Source organism: Geotrypetes seraphini, chromosome 7 (genome assembly GCF_902459505.1).
Source record: "Geotrypetes seraphini chromosome 7, aGeoSer1.1, whole genome shotgun sequence".
NCBI lineage: Eukaryota > Metazoa > Chordata > Amphibia > Gymnophiona > Dermophiidae > Geotrypetes > Geotrypetes seraphini.
Window position 1 is genome coordinate 176232413 of NC_047090.1, and position 20350 is coordinate 176252762.

At 39.2% G+C, this 20350-nt stretch overlaps 1 protein-coding gene across 5 annotated transcripts in view; it reads left to right on the top strand.

Moving 5' to 3' along the window:
- CCDC88C (coiled-coil domain containing 88C) overlaps positions 1-20350 on the top strand; it is a 338359-nt gene that overhangs the window by 225342 nt on the left and 92667 nt on the right. For all 5 annotated transcript variants that reach the window (XM_033951005.1, XM_033951004.1, XM_033951007.1 and 2 more), the window contains exons 18-19: positions 18235-18405; positions 18886-19047. In XM_033951005.1, coding sequence (XP_033806896.1) covers positions 18235-18405; positions 18886-19047 — 333 coding nt within the window. The remainder of the gene's footprint in view (positions 1-18234; positions 18406-18885; positions 19048-20350) is intronic.

The following is a 20350-nucleotide window of genomic DNA, read 5'->3' on the forward strand; positions in this document are numbered from 1 at the left end:
CAGCCGCTGAGTGTCACCATTATATTCTCAAGTTGATTCCTTCCTCACCCCATAAGGAGTGTGAGTACTGCCTCTGCTGGCCAGCTGAGGGAGCAGAAGATCATGACTGAGTTTGACAGTGAACAGCACTGCCGCTGAGCAACTAGGCTTTATTCAGGTTGTCTTGGGATGGCTCTAGCATTAGGTAAACAATGCTATACTTGTGCCTAAGTATATAAAAGCATTAAAATTATAGACTGAACATATATACAGTTTAATAACTGGTGAAGGTTTTTGATCTATGAAAGATACCCTCCACCACAATAAACCATAGAAGAAATCAATGATCCTTATTGTGGTGGTCTGAGATCTTTTCCTTCACTTAGGCACAAGTATAGCATTGTCAACCTTTTTGAGTATCAGATATTTTGAGAGGTTAGACTAAATAAGTTAGATAATTCTAGATCTAATAGATGCTGGCACTGTCACCTAGACATAGAAACATTAGACCATCTACTATTTTGTTGCCCTAAAATTCTGATTTTTTTGGAAATCAATTTGGGGACATATTAATAATATTTTAAATTCTGAGATTCCTTTAACTTATGAAACAATTTGTGGTACCATTTTGCATATCAAAGATCCCTTAGATAAACATAAAAGATGTCTTTTTTTAATTATGACAAGTATGGCTATACAATTGATTACACGAAATTGGAAAAACTGGGATCGTCTCAACTTTACATTCTTTTTTTTTTTAATCAATTTTCAAATAAACAATCAAGTATATACTTGTACAGAAAGGAGAGGCATTAAAGAAAAATACACATTCCAAGTAAATATTAATTATAATCAAGGCAAAAATAATCATAATCTCCTCCTCAAGTCCTCAATTCATAGATCCAAGATGTAAAGCAGTGAGCCAGTAAGAAAATCATAGTAATATAAAGAAAAAGGAAAAATAGGGATACTGATAGCTAAGGAAGTGACCAAATCAAACAATGAGCACTCATATTGTTGTTGTTAACCCAGCTTTCGGGTGTGCAGCTGACAGGAAGGTTGTCAGTTGTATAGGATCAAAGAAAACATATTTTTGCTTTTGATATAATATCACACATTTGGATGGGTGTCTTAAAAAGAAGGAGGCTCCAAGAGCAATAACTCCCGGCTTCAAAATCAAAAATTCATGGCGGCACTTCTGGGTGTCTCGTGCCAGATCCGGAATATTTGTATTTTAAATCCCAAAAATTCTTTTGACTTGTTTTTAAAGTAAAGTCTCAGCAACCAGTTTTTATCTGGTGCCAAGGCAACAGTAAGAAGTTGCAGGTGTCACAATTTCCTTATCCGACTATTCCAACATCAATGAAACATTTAAGTTCTGTTGGACCCCTAGATAAACATAAGACATCTCTTTTTAATTATGACAAGTACAGCTATACAACTGATTACACGAAACTGGAAAAACTGGGATCGTCTCAATTTTACATTCTGGTGGGCTAGTTTGTCTAATCTATAAATATGAGAAAATGAACGCTGTTATATTAGGGAATAATGAAAAATGTAAATTTATTTGGGGCCCATTGACGTCCTTTGTAGAATCTCTATAGTTATGGTCGGTTATTAGATAATATGCACATCCAGGGAGGGGAGAGGGGTAAGAGGTATACAAAGTCTTTAATCAACTATTTTTACGGATGGAATAGGGGGGAAGGATGATAAATTTTGTGGTTTGAAAAATAAGTCTGAATGTGTATATATATATATATATATATATATATATATATATATATATATATATTCTGTTTTAATATGTATAATATAATACTAAAATTAGGGGAAAATTTACAGTTATTCTAATGGAAATGATTGGGTTGGGTGGGGGGAGGGTATTAATCTGTATGAATCTTGTAAAACTTAAGTGATGTCTATAGTGTAAAATGATTAATTTATTCTGTTTTCCACTTATCGTATTTGATTTAAAAATGAATAAAGATTAAAAAAAAAAATTTGAGGTACATTTTTTTTTTTTTGTTAGTTTTGTCTATCATTAGGTAAGCCAAGGTGGGTGCCTCAAGTGGCAAATATTTGGAATAGCAGTGACTGCTGTAGCAGTTGCATACTCATTTTATTTCTATTATTGCAAAGCAATGGAAATGGCAGTAAAAGAAAAAGCATGGAGGCTTTGAACTCATAGGTGCACTTGGAAGCCTGCATTGGAAGAGGTAGCAATCAGCAGGCCCTTCAGGATGTTCATGAGCTCAAAGCCTCCATGCCCTTGTTTATTATCACAAGCCCAGAGAGATTCTGGACCGGGGGAGGATATGCTGAACATGGAAGGGCTCAGACAATTATGCAGTATTAGATCTTCTGTCAAGATAATTTTAGATTTATAGTACAAGGCATTTTGCTTCTCCAACTTGATTATTGCAATGCGGTATATTTTCCAAATTAATATGGCAGCTAGATTGATTTATGGTTTGGAAAATTCTGAAAAGAGGAAGCATCCCTTTTATTTATTTTTTTACCAATTCTTTATTCATTTTTTTCATCTTATATCAAGTGCACAAATAATTTCAATTGAACTTATACACATCACTTGAAATTCTTAATATTATCCCAGGACAAGCAGGCAGCATATTCTTGACTGATGGGTGACGGCACCGACGGAGCCCCGGTACGGTCAATTTTAGAGTGATTGCACTCTAAGAACTTAGAAAGTTCTAGCTAGGCCGCACCGCGCGTGCGCGAGTGCCTTCCCGCCCGACGAAGGCGCACGGTCCCCAGTTTCTTAGTTACCGCGGAGCTAAGAAGACACATGTTTCCAACGGCTGTTGGAAAATTTTCTTTTTTCGTCGCTTTCCCGCTTGCACGTTATTTGTCTTCGTGAAATTCTTCACGTTATTTTTTTCTTTCCTTTACTTGTAAAAAAAAAAAGTCAATTTTTTTCGACTTTTTTCGATCGGCCCCGGCGGGACCTGTTGGCACCATTGAAGCCTCGAGCTTCGATTTTGCTACTGCCGTTTTTCCCTTCATGCCCCCTTCACCGGGTTTTAAAAAGTGTCAGCGGTGTACACACCCTATTTCCTTATCCGACCCGCACAAGTGGTGCCTTAAGTGTTTGGGTCCGGACCATAGGGCTGAAACGTGCACCCGCTGTAGTTCTCTTCAAAAGAGAACTTTGAAGAATCGCCAAATCCAACAGCAAATTCTTTTCGGTGCCGCTATGGAAGTTCCACCGGCATCGACCCCGGCATCGGCAACTTCCTCCAAGTCGACACCGGTGGTTTCGACACCGCAAGATGCAACTTCGGTGTCGCACCCCACAGATAAGCCGGCTAAGAAGCCATCCCCTACTGTTCTTGGCCCGCCAGTCGAGCATGCAGTGAGCCAAGTCCTACAGACTGCGCGCCGGCCCCGCAAACGCTCCGCTCCCATAGAAGTGACTGCCTCTTCATCGGCATCGACTTCGCCTGAGCGTAAAGCGGCACCGCAGGTACCGAGCAAGAAAAAAGCGGTACCGGTGCCATCAGGACCATCTCTGGATGAGCGCATAGCATCCATCCTCCAGGTCCAGCTTAAGGAGCAATTGCAACACCTGCTCCCGGCTCTCCTGACCCCGAACCTTCCGGTGTCAGTACCTACTGAGCCTATGGTACCGATCATCGACCAGCCTATTCTGTCGCATCGAATCTGCCTCTTCTATATCTATGCCTATTTTATCGGTAGAGCCAAAGTCTCTTTGTCGAGCTGCTCATGCTGTCTCTGATCCAGTACCGCTCTCCGACACCCGTACCGCTTTACAGTCACCGGGTACGGTGTCGATGCGTTCCGGTAAATTGGTACGCAAGACCAAGCATACCGAATCCTCTACTCCTCTATCTCAGGGCCGTCTTCCATCGGTACGTGACCCCGATTTGTGGGATGACTCCGAGGATCCCCTCGGTACCGAGGAGGATTTTTCATCGGATGAGGATGACCCATCAGTGCAGGATCCTGCTAGTAAGCCAGAGCACTCTTCCTTCACTCAATTTCTCAGGGAAATGTCAGAAACACTTTCTCTCCCCTTGGAATCTGATTCTAAGAAGTCCAAAGCATTCTTAGATGCTTTGGACTTTGACCAACCTCCCAAGGAATTCTTAAAATTACCCCTTCACGATATCTTAAGGGAAACTTTTTACAAAACTCTGGAGACTCCTCTTACCATCCCAGGAGCTCCAAGGAAATTGGAATCACTTTACAAGGTGATCCCTATTCCAGGGTTTGACAAACCTCAGCTTCCACATGAATCTTTGCTAGTGGAATCAACCCTGAAAAAATCTGCAGGCTCAAGTGTGTATGCTTCTGTCTATCCTGGCAGAGAGGGCAAGGCTATGGACAAATTTGGTAAACGACTTTACCAAAATGCTATGTTTGCCAACCGTTCAGGTAACTATGCATTCCACTTCTCCTTTTACCTGAAACATCTTGTCCAACAGATGGCCACTTTTCAAAAATATATTCCTGACCGCAAGCTTTCTGCTTTTCAGCAATGCACTGCCAGTCTCTTGCAGCTCAGGAAGTTTATGGTCCGTTCCATCTATGACACTTTTGAACTGACATCCCGAGCTACTGCTATGTCTGTAGCGATGAGACGATTGGCATGGCTTTGCGTCTCAGACCTTGATGTGAACCACCAGGACCGCCTTGCCAATGCTCCCTGCCTGGGTGATGAGCTGTTTGGAGAATCTCTGGATACCAGCACCCAGAAACTTTCGGCTCATGAGACGAGGTGGGATACCTTATTGAAAAATAAAAAGAAACCTCCTCCTCCTCGTCCATTTCAGCAGCAGACGTCATTCCAGCGCCGGTTCTCTGCTCGGCCAATTCAGCCTCATCCTCCTCAGCCTCGGAGACAACGGCAACAATAGAACAACAGGCTCGTCAACAACAGCCACCTGCAATGAAACCTGTTGCCCAGCCTAAACCAACTCAGCCCTTTTGACTCTTTTCTCCAGAGCATTGCCAGTCTTCCTCCCTCATGTCCTCTTCCACAGCCTATAGGAGGTCAACTAAACATTTTTCTGACTCGATGGGAGGTAATCACCACCGATCAGTGGGTGCTCTCTATCATCGCCCACGGCTACTCCCTCAACTTTCAGACTCCTCCGCCGTTAGGCCTGCCAAAAGAGTCTGCTTCCAACAAGTCTCAGTCCCTCCTTCTCGCTCAAGAGGTTCAATCCCTCCTCCTTCTCAATGCCATCGAAGAAGTTCCTCCAGATCAGCGAGGTCAGGGATTCTACTCCAGGTACTTTCTAGTCCCCAAAAAGACCGGAGACCTCAGACCTATATTAGATCTCAGAGATCTCAACAAATGTTTGGTCAAGGAGAAGTTCAAAATGCTCTCTTGCCACCCTCTTCTCACTCAGGGCGACTGGCTATGCTCCCTCGATCTCAAAGAGGCCTACACACATATTCCTATCCATCTGACGTCCAGGCAATATCTACGCTTTCTCATCAATCAACATCATTATCAGTACAAGGTGCTAGCCTTCGGTCTGGCCTCCTCTCCCAGGGTATTCACCAAATGTCTGATTGTGGTAGCAACCTATCTCCGCTCTCACAATTTTCAAGTCTTCCCTTATCTGGACGACTGGCTGATCAAGGCTCATTCCCCTCAGGCGGTTCTGCTTGCCACCAACCAGACCATTCACTTCCTTCAACTGTTGGGTTTCGAAATCAATCTACCCAAGTCGCACCTCATTCCAACCCAGTGACTTCAATTCATCGGAGCCATTCTGGACACTGTTCTGATGAGGGCGTTTCTTCCATCCAACCGCCTTCAGACCATCCTTCATCTCTGTCGGCAGGTATTTCAACAAATTACCATCTCAGCAAATCACATGATGGTGCTCTTAGGGCACATGGCTTCGACAGTGCATGTCACACCCTTTGCACGTCTCCACCTGCGCACTCCTCAATGGACACTAGCGACGGATCCTTGCTCACAACACATATCTGTGACATCGTCTCTTCGACAGTCGCTTCTCTGGTGGTTGACATCTTCAAATCTATCCAGAGGTCTTCTGTTCCATTTACCTCCTCATCATATCGTGATCACCACAGACGCATCCCCTTATGCCTGGGGAGCTCACTTGAATGACTTCCAAACTCAGGGGTTTGGACTGCCCAGGAAAAGAAACACCACATCAATTTCCTGGAACTCCGAGCAATGTTTTATGCCCTCAAGGCTTTTCAACATCTTCTCTTTCCTCAAGTACTACTCATTTGCACCGACAATCAAGTTGCAATGTACTACATCAACAAACAGGGAGGGACGGGCTCTCGCCTGTTGTGTCAGGAAGCCCAATGGATTTGGTCTTGGGCGACAGCTCGTCAATTATTCCTGAAGGCTGTCTACATTCAAGGAGAGCAGAATTCCTTAGCAGACAATCTCAGCAGAATTCTCCAACCTCACGAATGGACTCTCGACCCCTTGACTCTCCAGTCCATTTTCACTCAATGGGGCACTCCTCAAGTGGACCTTTTTGCAGCGCCTCACAATCATCAATTGTCCCTGTTTTGCTCCAGACTCTACTCACCTCACCGTCTGGCACCCGATGCATTTCTCCTGGATTGGACCAATCTCTTCCTATATGCATTTCCCCCTCTACCTCTCATGCTGCGGACATTGTTCAAGCTCCGGAGGGAGCAAGCCACCATGATTCTCATCGCTCCACGGTGGCCCAGACAACATTGGTTCTCCCTTCTACTTCAACTCAGTTCCAGGGAACCCATAATTCTTCCACTGTTTCCTACTCTGCTTACTCAGCATCAACAGTCACTATTGCATCCCAACTTACAGTCTCTGCACCTGACAGCTTGGTAACTCTCGGGCTAACTTTGGCTCACTCACTCCTTTCTCAGCCTGTCCATTCTATCATTGATGCTTCCAGGAAACCGGCCACCCTTTATTGTTACCAACAGAAGTGGTCTCGGTTTTCTTCCTGGTGCCTCTTACATCACCATAATCCCACGTCTCTAGCAGTGGGACTGGTGTTGGACTATCTTCTTTCCCTGTCGGACTCTGGTCTCAAATCTACTTCTATCAGAGTTCATCTCAGTGCCATTGCTGCTTTTCATGAGCCAATTCATGGAAAACCCCTCTCTGCTCATCCTTTGGTTTCCCGGTTCATGAGGGGTCTTTTCAATGTGAAGCCACCTCTTAAAGCCACTCCTGTTATCTGGGATCTCAGTGTGGTTCTTTCTGCTTTAATGAAGCCGCCTTCTGAACCTTTGGCCACAGCACATTTCAAATTTCTCACTTGGAAAGTGGTCTTCCTTATAGCTCTCATCTCTGCCAGGAGGGTCAGTGAGTTACATGCACTAGTGGCCGATCCACCTTTCACTGTTTTTCACCACGATAAGGTGGTTCTGCGTACACACCCAAAGTTTCTCCCTAAGGTTGTGTCTGAATTTCATCTTAATCAGTCCATTGTCCTACCTGTTTTTTCCCGAAGCCTCAGTCTCACCCAGGTGAACAGGCTTTGCATACCTTGGACTGTAAGCGTGCTCTGGCTTACTATCTCGAGCGCACCAAACCTCACAGATCATCTCCTCAACTTTTTTTGTCATTTGATCCTAACAAGCTGGGTCATCCTGTATCTAAACGCACTTTATCCAATTGGCTTGCGGCTTGCGTTTCATTCTGTTATGCTCAGTCGGTCCTGACACTGGAAGGTTCTGTCACAGGCCACAAGGTTAGAGCTATGGCAGCGTCTGTAGCTTTCCTCCGATTCACTCTCATTGAGGAAATCTGCAAGGCTGCTACTTGGTCCTCAGTTCATACTTTTACATCTCACTATTGTCTGGATGCATTCTCAAGACGGGATGGACACTTCGGCCAATCTGTTTTACAAAATTTGTTTTCCTAATGGCCAACCTTCCCTCCATCCCTCTTTTTGTTAGCTTGGAGGTCACCCATCAGTCAAGAATATGCTGCCTGCTTGTCCTGGGATAAAGCACAGTTACTTACCGTAACAGGTGTTATCCAGGGACAGCAGGCAGATATTCTTGCGTCCCTTCCACCTCCCCGGGTTGGCTTCTTAGCTGGCTTATCTTAACTGGGGACCGCGCGCCTTCGTCGGGCGGGAAGGCACTCGCGCACGCGTGGTGCGGCCTATCTAGAACTTTCTAAGTTCTTAGAGTGCAATCACTCTAAAATTGTCCGTACCGGGGTTCCGTCGGTGCCGTCACCCATCAGTCAAGAATATCTGCCTGCTGTCCCTGGATAACACCTGTTACGGTAAGTAACTGTGCTTTATCATCTTACATACATAAATTTATTTCCTCCACCCCCCACCCTTTCCACAGATATTGTAGTCAAAATATCATATAAATATTGCATTCATAATTATGAATTAAATCTTTAATACAACTAAAAACCGCCCTTTCTTCCCCTAATTATAAATATACTTTCAGTGTAAAAAGACATCTAATCATTACAATAGTTTATCAATGGCCTCCAAATCTTTTTAAATTATTATAATTCCCTTTTTGTATGGCAATTGTTCTTTCCATTTTGTATATATGACACAACGAATTCCACCAGAAAGTGTAATTAAGTCTAGAATATTTTTTCCAATTCATGGTAATATGTTGAATGACAACTCCTGTCATTATCAATAAAAGCCCTTTTATTTATTTATTTATTTTATTTAATTCTTTATTCATTTTTACAACTTGCAACAAGTACATCAGGAAATAATATTTGAACTTAAACATCACTTGATTTTCGATCATTATCAACTTAAGTTAGTGATATTTAAACCCTCCCTCCCATCACTATTATTTTGTATGTAATCACATGTATCATATTATATATTCTTTTCTATTAATCTAAACGTTGAATAAAAGAATAGAAATCCCCCCTCCTCCTTCCCTTCCTTTGCAATTATATTATAAGGGAAAAATGTTATCTATTCATTACAATATTCTGTTAATGGACCCCAAACATCTTGAAATTTACTAAAATTTCCTTTCTGTGTGGCTAATGTTCTTTCCATTTTATATATATGACACAAAGAATTCCACTAGTAACTGTAGTTTAATCTACTCCAATTTTTCCAATTAAATGTAATCTGTTGAATGGCGACTCCTGTCATAATAAGTAAGAGCTTATTTTTTGAAGAAATTTGATTTTTTGCCCTCATTGACATTCCAAATAATATAGTATCATATGATAAAGCCACTGGATTTTCTAATAAACAGTTTATTTGGCCCCCATATTAATTTCCAAAAAGCTAAAATAAATGGACAATAGAATAATAAATGATCTAGAATCCCTGCTATTGAGAAATCTACACAGGCTTCCTAGAAAGCTTAGAATTTATTTTAAAATGACTTGTTTAGTAAGCCATTATTTGGTATGAATTCTTTAACTCTTTCCCAAATGCAGCAATTCTTAGGGTTGTACATCTACTTTCTTAAAATTAAAATATCCCGCAGTGCATAAGATTCAGTATAAATCTATTCTAGAGCATTCCTTTGATTATTGTAAAAATTTGGATTGAAATGCCACTAGTAGTAAAATCTGCCTATTTTCTAAAGCACTAAAGACACATTTGTTGAAACAATAATAGGATAGAATGTTTTTCACTTGTTTAATTATTCTGTAAACTAGCTCTAATTTCTCCCTAAATATGTTGGGGATCTCTTTTGTGACCTACCTTGAATCCAGAGGACACAAGTGGACTAGAAATCACAGAATAGAATAGAGAAAGAACCAAATGGTAAGGAGACAAGTATGAATAGGTAAAGAAACAAATAGGTAAGACAGCTGAAAGGCAAAGATTAATGTCAAAATGGACCAATTTTCTTGACAAATTCTCCCCCATCCCTAAACCTGCAGAACCAGAAACAAACTGGCAATACTGGGTCGCCCTCTCCGAGTCCACCTTCCATTCCCTCACCCCTCTCTCCACTAAAACCATCTCCTATTCCCGCAAGGCCCCTTGGTACCTCCCATACCACAAAGAACTGAAACAGAAATGCTGAGCTCTGGAACGAAAATGGAAAAAAATCTAAATCTCCTACAGATAGACACTCCTGGAGGGTCAATATTAAATTCTACAATACTGTTCTAAAAAAAGCAAGGAAAAACTTCTACGGTGACAAAATCTCCAAATCCAACAACCAGAGTAGCACATTATTTAACATCTGGCGTTCCTTAACCTCCAAAAATGCCTCCATCCTCCCCTCCTCCCCCTCAGCCGAGTCTCTGGCAAAATTCTTCGGCGATAAGGTCTCCACCTTGAGGCACTCTTTCCCTCCTGCAATCTCCCACAAATCTCTGATTCCAGTCGACCCCCAACCCTATCCTTACAGACTCCTACCCTATCCCAGCTGACAGATCCTGGTCTTCCTTCGAACTTGTCTCTGAATCCCTGGTCCATAATCTGCTTCAAACTGAAATCCTGCAATTGTACCTTAGATCCATTCCCCGCCTACCTTTATGAGAACACTCCCCCTCAGGCCATCTCATCTCTTACCGTTCTCATAAACTCCGCTCTCCAGAAATGGGCCATATCTCCTTAACCCCACTACTGAAAAAACCTGATCTAGACCCCTCTACACCATCCAGCTACCGTCCAATAGCAAACATTCCTCTCCTTACCAAGATGCTAGAATCCATCATATCCACTCAACTATCTTCCTACCTTGAAAAATTCACCATTCTGCTACCCAACCAATACGGCTTCTGTCCTAACTTCAGCACCGAATCCCTTCTGACTTCCTTAATCTCAAAAGTTCAACATCTCCATTCTCGCAACAAGTTCGCCGTCCTTCTTCAATTCGACCTCTCTGCAGCTTTTGATGTCGTCCATCATGATATCCTACTTTACCAACTCACCGAGATAGGCATTAACTCCACAGTCCTTGACTGGTTCTCGAAGTTCTTATGCTCCCACTCCTACACAGTCAACATGAAGGGCATTTCTTCCTCTCCCTGGAACCCAATCTGTGGAGTCCCACAAGGCTCACCTCTCTCTCCTATCCTTCTCAACATTTATATGTCCTCCCTCAAACTCCTCCATCTCTCCCCCCTTGAAACACTTTACACTTACACAGATGACATCTTTGTCCTCCTTGAGACCGACCGGAACCTCACCAACCTCTCTGCGAACGTATCCTTATGTATATCGAACCTTCAATCCTGGGCCCACACTGTGCAGATGAAACTGAACGAATCCAAAACAAAACTTCTCTGGCTCGGCCCAAAATTGGACCAACTGCCCACCTCCATCCCTCTGTCCTCTGGCCCCACTCTGCATCTTGAATACTCAAGTAAAATTCTGGGAGACATCATTGACTCTACACTTTCCTCCAATGATCACCTCAACTCCCTAATAAAAAAAATGTTTCTTCAGCCTTCACATGCTGAGGAAAGTGAGAACCTGTTTCTTTTTTAATTCTTTATTCATTTTATAATTCACAACAAGTGTACAGTAAATATCAAACAATTAGAATACAATATCACTTGAAAATCTACCATATCATACAACAAAAAGATATAACCCCCACCCTCTCCCACTTCCATATACAACAAAAAATATACCACATGAATATCTGCTTATGAACCTGTTTCCATCAAAAACACTTTGCCGTCCTTGTCCAATCCACCATCCTTTCCAGACTGGACTATTGCAATTCTATCTACCTAAGCCTAACAAAGAAAAACCTTCAAAGACTCCAGTGGATTCAGAATGCTGCTGCTAAGCTTATCTTCGCAAAAAGCAAATTTGACCACGTCTCGCCGCTTTTGTCCAAGCTCCACTGGCTTCCGATAATCTCCAGAGTCCACTTCAAATGTGCCTGTCTTACTTTCAAGATCCTACACGGCATCCTTCCCCCCTTATTCCTCTTTCTTGGAACTCCTCTCACCCCAATTCCACCAGATCCACCCAAAAGCTGAAACTTTCCTTTCCCTCTCTAAAAGGCGTCTCCCTTGTAGGAAAACTAAGTTCCTCTCTCCCTTTTAGAATCACTGAGTTCTGGAACAACCTTACCTCCCCTCTTAGGAATCTGAGCTCCCTCCAACTCTTCCGTAAACATCTGAAAACCTAGTTATTCTCAAAAATGTAACTCTTCTTCCCTCTCTGTTTACTCTAGTCCTCTAAATTTCCTCTTCATCTTTCTCTCCACTGGAGTTCCTTTCCACCCTAATTCTTGTTAACCATGTCGAGCTCTGTGAATGTTGAGATGATGCGGTATACAAACCTAAGGTTTAGTTTAGGATATAGGGGAGGAAGTGAAGACAGGAAAGAGAAAAGAATGGCAAGTGTGCGGAAGACTATAGAAAGTGTAGACAGAGGAAAGCAGAATCCAGAGACTGGGACCAATGTAATTAGAAAAAATAAATGGCCAGACAACAAAGGTACAAACAGTTATTTTCAGTTTACTGATTGGAATGTGCCAGTGTTTGTCTGTTCATATTTTGCACTGTTCAGAGAAAACACCTTTTTTTCTCTCTAACCAGGCCTGCTCAAGAATCTCACACTCTAGGTGAACCTTCTGCTGTATGGACCGTTGCTGCCACCCCCACATAGCCCAACATCTCCCCTTTTCTTCCACGCACCTCCCTGTCTAATATCTTTCCCACATCTTCCCTTTGTCTTACAGAGTGCAGCTGGCCCCACCTCTGCTTGGGCACTTGAAAGTGGCATGTACAGCACAGAGTCTCTGAGCATATAGGTATACATTCAAGGTCTGCCTCATCCCACCCCCTTCTGATGTAAACTTCCTGTCAGAGGAGATGAGGGCCAGTAGGTTTTAAACACATGCCTGCACAAAGAGACCATATGCTGTACATGCCACTTTCAAAAATTTCAGCATGGCTGTGATGACAGCAGCAGTGAATGGAAGGGAGCAGGCTATGTAATGCCATGTTGTTACCATGACTGCTGCCTTTGCTACCCCCCCAACCCCCCAATTCCATCACCCTAAGTAGTTCCTGGTCTGCCTAGTGATAGAATATACACCGAAAAACTGGCCTTGTGAATAATAAACCAGTGAAGGGTGATTAAAACAAAATTATAAGAAAGCTCAGAGATTTGAAACTCTGAAGGGAAGGTTTTGAGGCCTCCCTTAGGGAAAGAGTTTACCTTCCAGTCATAGTCCTCTTATGAAAAATGTTTAATCACTTCTCCAAAGGTATTATATGAAAAACCACTTCAAAATACTTCAAAAAATGTCCAACAAGATACTAGTTTAAAACTTGCAATTGTCACTGCACTTATGGCAAGTTCACTTAACTTATAAGCAGGTTTAGGGGGGGGTCCCAACGCGGCCCCGTTTCGATACCCTGCTTCAGGGGACCCGATTGCTGATTCTCTAAACAGGTTCCATTACTTTCATGCTGGTAAAATTTGCTGTGGTGACATGCAGCTGAAGAAAACTCTAAACAAACACAAAAACATGCCACGTGTGAGTAAATCCCTATACTAGACTCACACTGACAAAAAAGTGATACACTTCAAGGCATACACTGGATATAGAATGCTGTAAACTCAAATAAAGTGTACATACGCTGCTGAAACAAAGTGCCTTCCAAATCTTGAAACCGCCAGACCAAAAACGATTCTCCTGGCTTGTTAAATACTAAATTTCCTACTAACGTTAAAAAAACGTGATGACGTCATGACGCTGAAAAACGGGTCCATGGATCCAAAACAGCGTGGGGGACAAAATGCTTGCAGATCTCCAAATATTAACTCTTAGGGAGTAAATGAAGGCTGAAAATAAAAGTGAAAGTAAAAATAAAGATAACAATAACAAAACACTCCTCCTGCTTGAAAATGTTCCTTACTGAAAAATAGACGAGGGCTGGAGAGACCTACTCGGTATCCAAACTAAATGAGGGCGGAGAAACCCCACCTGAATGGCTGTTTAAGGAATGTATAGTGATGAGAAAAAATGGAATACTTAAGCATAAAAAATGACACAAACCTCCCCCTGCTTAAAGAAACCCTTACTAAGAGTAGGTGAAAGCTAAAAACCCACTATTAAAGTTGAAATTGTACCCTATTGAATTGTAAATGAGGGCTGGGAAACCACAACTGAAATTAAGTGTAAAAAATATATATGTGTATTTTGGAGGAGTGATTAAACATTGGAGGAGCATTTGGAGGAGTGATTAAACATTTTTCATAAGAGGACTATGACTGGAAGGTAAACTCTTTCCCTAAGGGAGGCCTCAAAACCTTCCCTTCAGAGTTTCAAATCTCTGAGCTTTCTTATAATTTTGTTTTAATCACCCTTCACTGGTTTATTATTCACAAGGCCAGTTTTTCGGTGTATATTGATAGCTTTTTCTGGCTTTGAGTCTACAAATTTCATATCCCTGAAAGTATTTCAGCAAATTAGTGATAGAATATGCCTAGTCTGTGATGTATGTGTCCTATAACATGCTAAATGTTAACACAAAACAAAACTCATCTCGATCCTCAGAGGGTTAAGAAATCCCTTTAGTTCATTTGAATGTATTCAAAGAACCCATTCGTCATAGGATCATTGGTTTATGTATTTTTATATAGTATAATTTTTCTTATATTTCTTATAGTGAATCTTTCTTAATTACTTAGCTTAAATATTGGGAGCGCCTCTACCTGGTAGAGGCGCTCCCAATATTTAACCCAAGTAGAGATGCTCCCAATATTTAACCCGATATTTAAGCTAAGTAATTAAGAAAGATTCACTATAAGAAATATAAGAAAAATTATATATATTAAAATACATAAACCAATGATCCTATGACGAATGGGTTCTTTGAATACATTCAAATGAACTAAAGGGATTTCTTAACCCTCTGAGGATCGAGATGAGTTATGAGACACGGTTACAAATGAAAAATGATAGACTGAAGTGATATTCCATGCAATTATAGTTGAAATCCAGTCTAAGAATAGCCCTGTATATTGATGTTGATTGAACACAAAACAAAAGGCATTACTTTGTTAAAATACAAGCAAAACACATACTTAAGTTTCAAGTTTAATAAAAGTTTGATTTTTTTTTTATTTTATTTTATTTTTTTTTTGGATTGTTTAAGTTTTTTTATTGAATTTTTTTTCCATTTAACAACAAGTGTCATAAATTTTCATACAATTATCTTAACAATACACTTGATATTTTTATAATATATTTTATATATAACATTTCTTGTCTTATTTTTCTTATGGTTTTATATATCATATAATTGTAATTATTTTTCTTATAAAGTTATACAATATATATATTGTAATGATTTTATCAATTATTATTTAAATATGAACCTTTTCCCCCTCCCTTTATTACGTTATTTTCATGTAAGAATATCATCTATTATAATATTTTATTTATAATATATGATAAAGAGAATAATTCCCTCCCCTTAACCCCTCCCCCCCTCCTTCTTTATACTATTTTCTTATCATGGGAAAATGAAATTCAAATATTGCAATATTCTGTTAATGGTCCCCAAATTTTCTTGAACTTATTCATATATCCTTTTTGTGTTGCAAATGCATGTTCCATCTTATATATATGGCAAACTGAGTTCCACCAGAAATTATAGTTCAATCTGTCCCAATTTTTCCAATTACGTGTAATTTGCTGTATTGCTATTCCAGTCATTATAAATAAAAGTTTGTTGTTATTTGATGAGATTTGACTATGGGCTCTCATTGTAGTACCAAATAGAATTGTATCATATGTCAAGGCTACTGGATTTTCTAACATCCTATTTATTTGGGGCCAAATTGATTTCCAAAATGTTAATATGAATGGACAATAGAATAAAAGATGATCTAATGTCCCTGCTTCTAGATGACAATGCCAGCATCTATTAGACTTAGAGCTATCAATTCTATGTAAACGTGTATGGGTCCATAGAGCTCTATGTAAAATAAAAAACCAAGTTTGTCTCATAGATGCTGACATTGTACATCTTATCCTCCAAGACCAAAGTCGTGGCCATTGAGATGCATTAATTTGATGCTTAATCTCAATGCTCCAAATATCTCTAAGACCATTTTTTTTTTTTTATGTATAAATCCAGATATTAATTTATACCACATTGCGGCCTGGTGTCCCATGGAATCTATCTGAAAACATAAGAATTCCATACTATGATAATTATTAAGATTTTTCCATTCAGAGAACCCTGTCTGAATGGCCTGCTTCAATTGCAACCATCTGAAATATTGTGATTTATTTAAACCAAATTTATTTTGCAATTGTGAAAACTCAAGCAGTTTACCTTTATTTATTACATCTTCTAAAATACGAATTCCAGCCATCATCCAATGTTTCCAGATAATTTTAAAACCGCCAACTTTGATCTTTGGGTTAAGCCATATTGTTTGAGTCGTTGATTTAGTTATTGGAATAGGAGTTAGATTACTTATATATCTTATAGTTTTCCAAGTATCCATTAATATTTTATGATCTTTATATAACCTTGGCATTTGAATACTTATCACATGACTCAGACGTAAAGGAAACATTAATCTCCATTCTAACCAGAACCAATCTGGTATATGTTCAATGGGTTCTGGGAGGATCCAATACATACCATGACGCATAATATAGGCTTGATGGTACCTATAAAAATTTGGAAAATTTACCCCTCCCTCCTCAATTGGTCTTTGTAAAGATACTAGAGCAATTCTGGGGGTTTTTCCAAGCCAAATAAATTTTGTTAATATTTTATCCAATTTTTTGTAAAAAGACCCCTGGAAAAAAATTGGTATCATACCCATTTGATAACAAACTATTGGTAAAATCATCATTTTTACAGTTTGCACTCTCCCCCACCAAGATATGCACAAAGGATTCCATTGCTCACACATTTCTGACACTTTTTGTAATAAATTTTTTTCATTGATTATCATAGTTTCTTCTATAGTTTTTGTAATCCAAATTCCTAAGTATTTTAATCCTTCCTCTTTCCAAATAAAAGAAAATGAGTCAAATAAACTTTTTGTACAATGTACGTTGAGTGGAAGTACTTCTGATTTATTCCAGTTTATTTTATATCCTGAAAATTTTCCAAATCTTTCAATCAGTTCGAGTAGCTTTGGAATGGTTGTTTCCGGATTTCTCAAATAAAGTAATATATCATCCGCATATGCTGATAATTTATATTCTCTATCTGAATGTGGAATACTCTGTATCTCCTTTATCTGTTCTATAGCTAATAACAAGGGTTCTAAAACGATATCAAAAAGCAAAGGAGATAGTGGGCATCCTTGTCTAACCCCTCTTTGTAGAATAAATTTTTCTGAAAAATCATTATTAATATATAATCTAGCAACAGGGGAGTTATACAATGCCTTTATTATTTGTATAAAACCGGATCCTATACCAAACCATTCCATTGTCTGAAACATGAAGGACCATTCCACTCTATCAAAAGCTTTTTCCGCATCTAATGAAATAGAGAATGCTGGGTCATTGATGGATTTTGTCAAAAAGTTTGATTTTATCGCATCATCAAATCATTTCATGAAGTCCTTTTGATTTTTATAAAGTTTTTGTTTTTTGGGTTGGTTTTTTTTTAACTGAAGTGTTAGTGTTTCAAGTTTCTGAATTGAGGTGAGCAAGAGAATATAATCTGGTCCCCGTCTCCTCCCATCCCCATTTACTTTGGATCTGTTTCCTCCTATTCCCACAGTATTAATGATTGCTTTGTTTCTAACACATAGACTCCCATGGGTTTCTCATTGTCCCCATCCCTGTGCATACCTCAGCTGGAGAATTCTAGGTTGCACCAACCTTTATACTGTAGTATTACTGGACTAGTTCATTATCTCTACCTCTGTCTGCTCTTTGGAAAGAGATACAGGTAGGTTTGGAATGGTCTAGTAGGACTCGAGGAAAGAAAATTAACAGGTATGATTAACTTTCATGTTTCATGTTGTAGAACTTTTGCTTTCTTGGAAGAGTAGAGAGAAAGTTGGATGTGTCTTATAGAGAATGGTTTTTATTGTGTGTGGTTTTTTGGGGGTGTTTTTTTTTTTTAATGTGAACCGCTTAGAATCATAAGAAAGTACAGTCTATAAATATTTTAAATAAATGTCAAATGTAACTGTCCAAAGTAGTTGATTTTGTCCACAGAGATATCAGTTTCCTTGGGTGCTGAAAATTGCAGGCAAGCAGTTAAGGAACCAAAAATAGGGAGCATATTTAAAACTAAAACTTTTTGTTTTTTTGTTTTTTTACATGCTTTGCATTATTCAGGCAGCTCTGAAGCAAAATGAGGAAGAAAAATATGCTCTGAATCTATTTAAACACCCAGGAGAGAAACTTGATTCCAACTGTCAAATAAAAGAGAAATGGGAACGTGGACACAGTGAAACAACGGTAGAGCTACTAAAACTGAAAGACCGAGCTATAGTTTTGGAAAGGAACGTAAGTTTATTGTAATAGAATTCAGATTCATTATATATGTGGGTAGAATATTTGGATGGCTATCAATGTAAACTAGCTGTTTTTATTCAGTAGGAAATTATTTTTGTAACTTATCTGATTGAGCCATCTGAAAATGCATGAGACTTGAGGTTCCATAGCTGTTGAGCTCAATAGATGGCTGATATGAAAATGCATCTTAATTGCAGATTTATTCAGAATAGTACATATTTTCCATTCATTACCTGTTAGTGGTATCAGGAGTCTGCCATATCCTTAGCATACTAGTTTTGGATAGAGGAGACAAATGGCAACTCAGAACAGTGTTACTAACCTTTTCTTAAACTGATGACCAAGGTTTCCCTATTACAGGCATTAATGACAGCTGAGATCTCTGCTTCAGGAATATTTGTGGTTAGTTAATCTTTTTATGGTGGTTTAATTAAACAGAACAGGTATGTAATCTGTTTTCATTCCTCCCAGAATGCTGCCCTGCATGCCGAGAAACAGCTGTTTAAGGAACAGCTGAAGCATTTGGAGTCTCAGAATGCATCTCTGAATAACCAGATCCTGGCACAGCAGAAACAAGTTGTTATTCTCCAGGAGCACAACACAAGCTTACAGACTCAGACAGCCAAGCTCCAGGTCAGGAGAAATTTTGGAAGCAGTAAATCCAGTCGTAAAAATAGAACAATCACCCTACGTACACACTCAGTTGAGAAGAGCAAAAGTAAGGATAAGAGGATGACTCTTCAGCTGGAGAAATGTCTTCAAAATAAATTTATTATGTAATCACATATGTTGTGTAATCACAGTTCACAGAACTAAACATGGACCCATGTTTCAGCATCAAAATGTCTTCATGGGTTAATACATCAGATATCAGGAACTATGAGTAATGAAGATGCTTGGCACAGTGAAATTCAATGTCAGCCAGGACAACAAAGAGGAGCAACGCTATTTGTTGCTAGCATCTAATGTTTCACTGTGATGTGATGATATACAACATATGTGATTGCATAATAAATTTATTTTGAAGTGATTTCTGTATTTGGAGTCATCTTATCCCTACTTTTGCTCTCTTCAAAATATGGAAGCAGACCAGCAATTGCCCGTACCAGAAATAAGAGGAGCTATGCATACTTAATTCTGATGTAATAAGCCATGCATTAGAACAGCGCACTATACTTTAGCACAGTGTTCTAACTCCCACATAGAAAAAAGCTTTTGATTCTGATTCAGTAAACTAATGGCATGTAAATTATTGTTGATGAGAAAACAAATCCTTACCAATTTTGAAGATATCTCATTATGTTTACCTTTTGCTTTTAATAAAGCCTGTAAGGTACTTTGCTCCCACTTATCAATTAATTTAGCTTCCAAATGTTTAATTTATTTTTCCAAACTTCTTTAAAAATATTAAAATAAGGGGGTTATATTATTGAAACATATTTTTGCTTAAAATGATATTCTTTATTAGTTGTAATTAATTATTCATAATTAAACAGAAAGTTTGACTAATTCAATATTCAGAGATAACTTTTATATTTTTATTTTTAAAATGATATTCTTCCTTGTTTAGATCTTAATTAGATGTTATAGACTAAGATCTTTTCATTTCAATTATTTAACAATACTGTTAAATTGTTTTGTTTTAAATATATATGGTAATAATGTGGGGAAAATCTACAATTTTTCTAATGTGCTTATTTTATATGCCTGGGGAGGAGTTGTTAATCGCTTGTCTTGATAAGCACTTTCAAGTATTCGTATTATTTAAGGGGGTGGGGGGAGGGTAAAGGAAGGGTTGTAGGGAGGGGGGCCCTGGATGTGCATGGGTTATATTATAAATTGTAACATGAAAAGAGAAATTTTAATTATAATTTTAACATGTATATGAAAATATTTACATTAAACGTCAATGGCCTTAATCATCCCATAAAAAGAA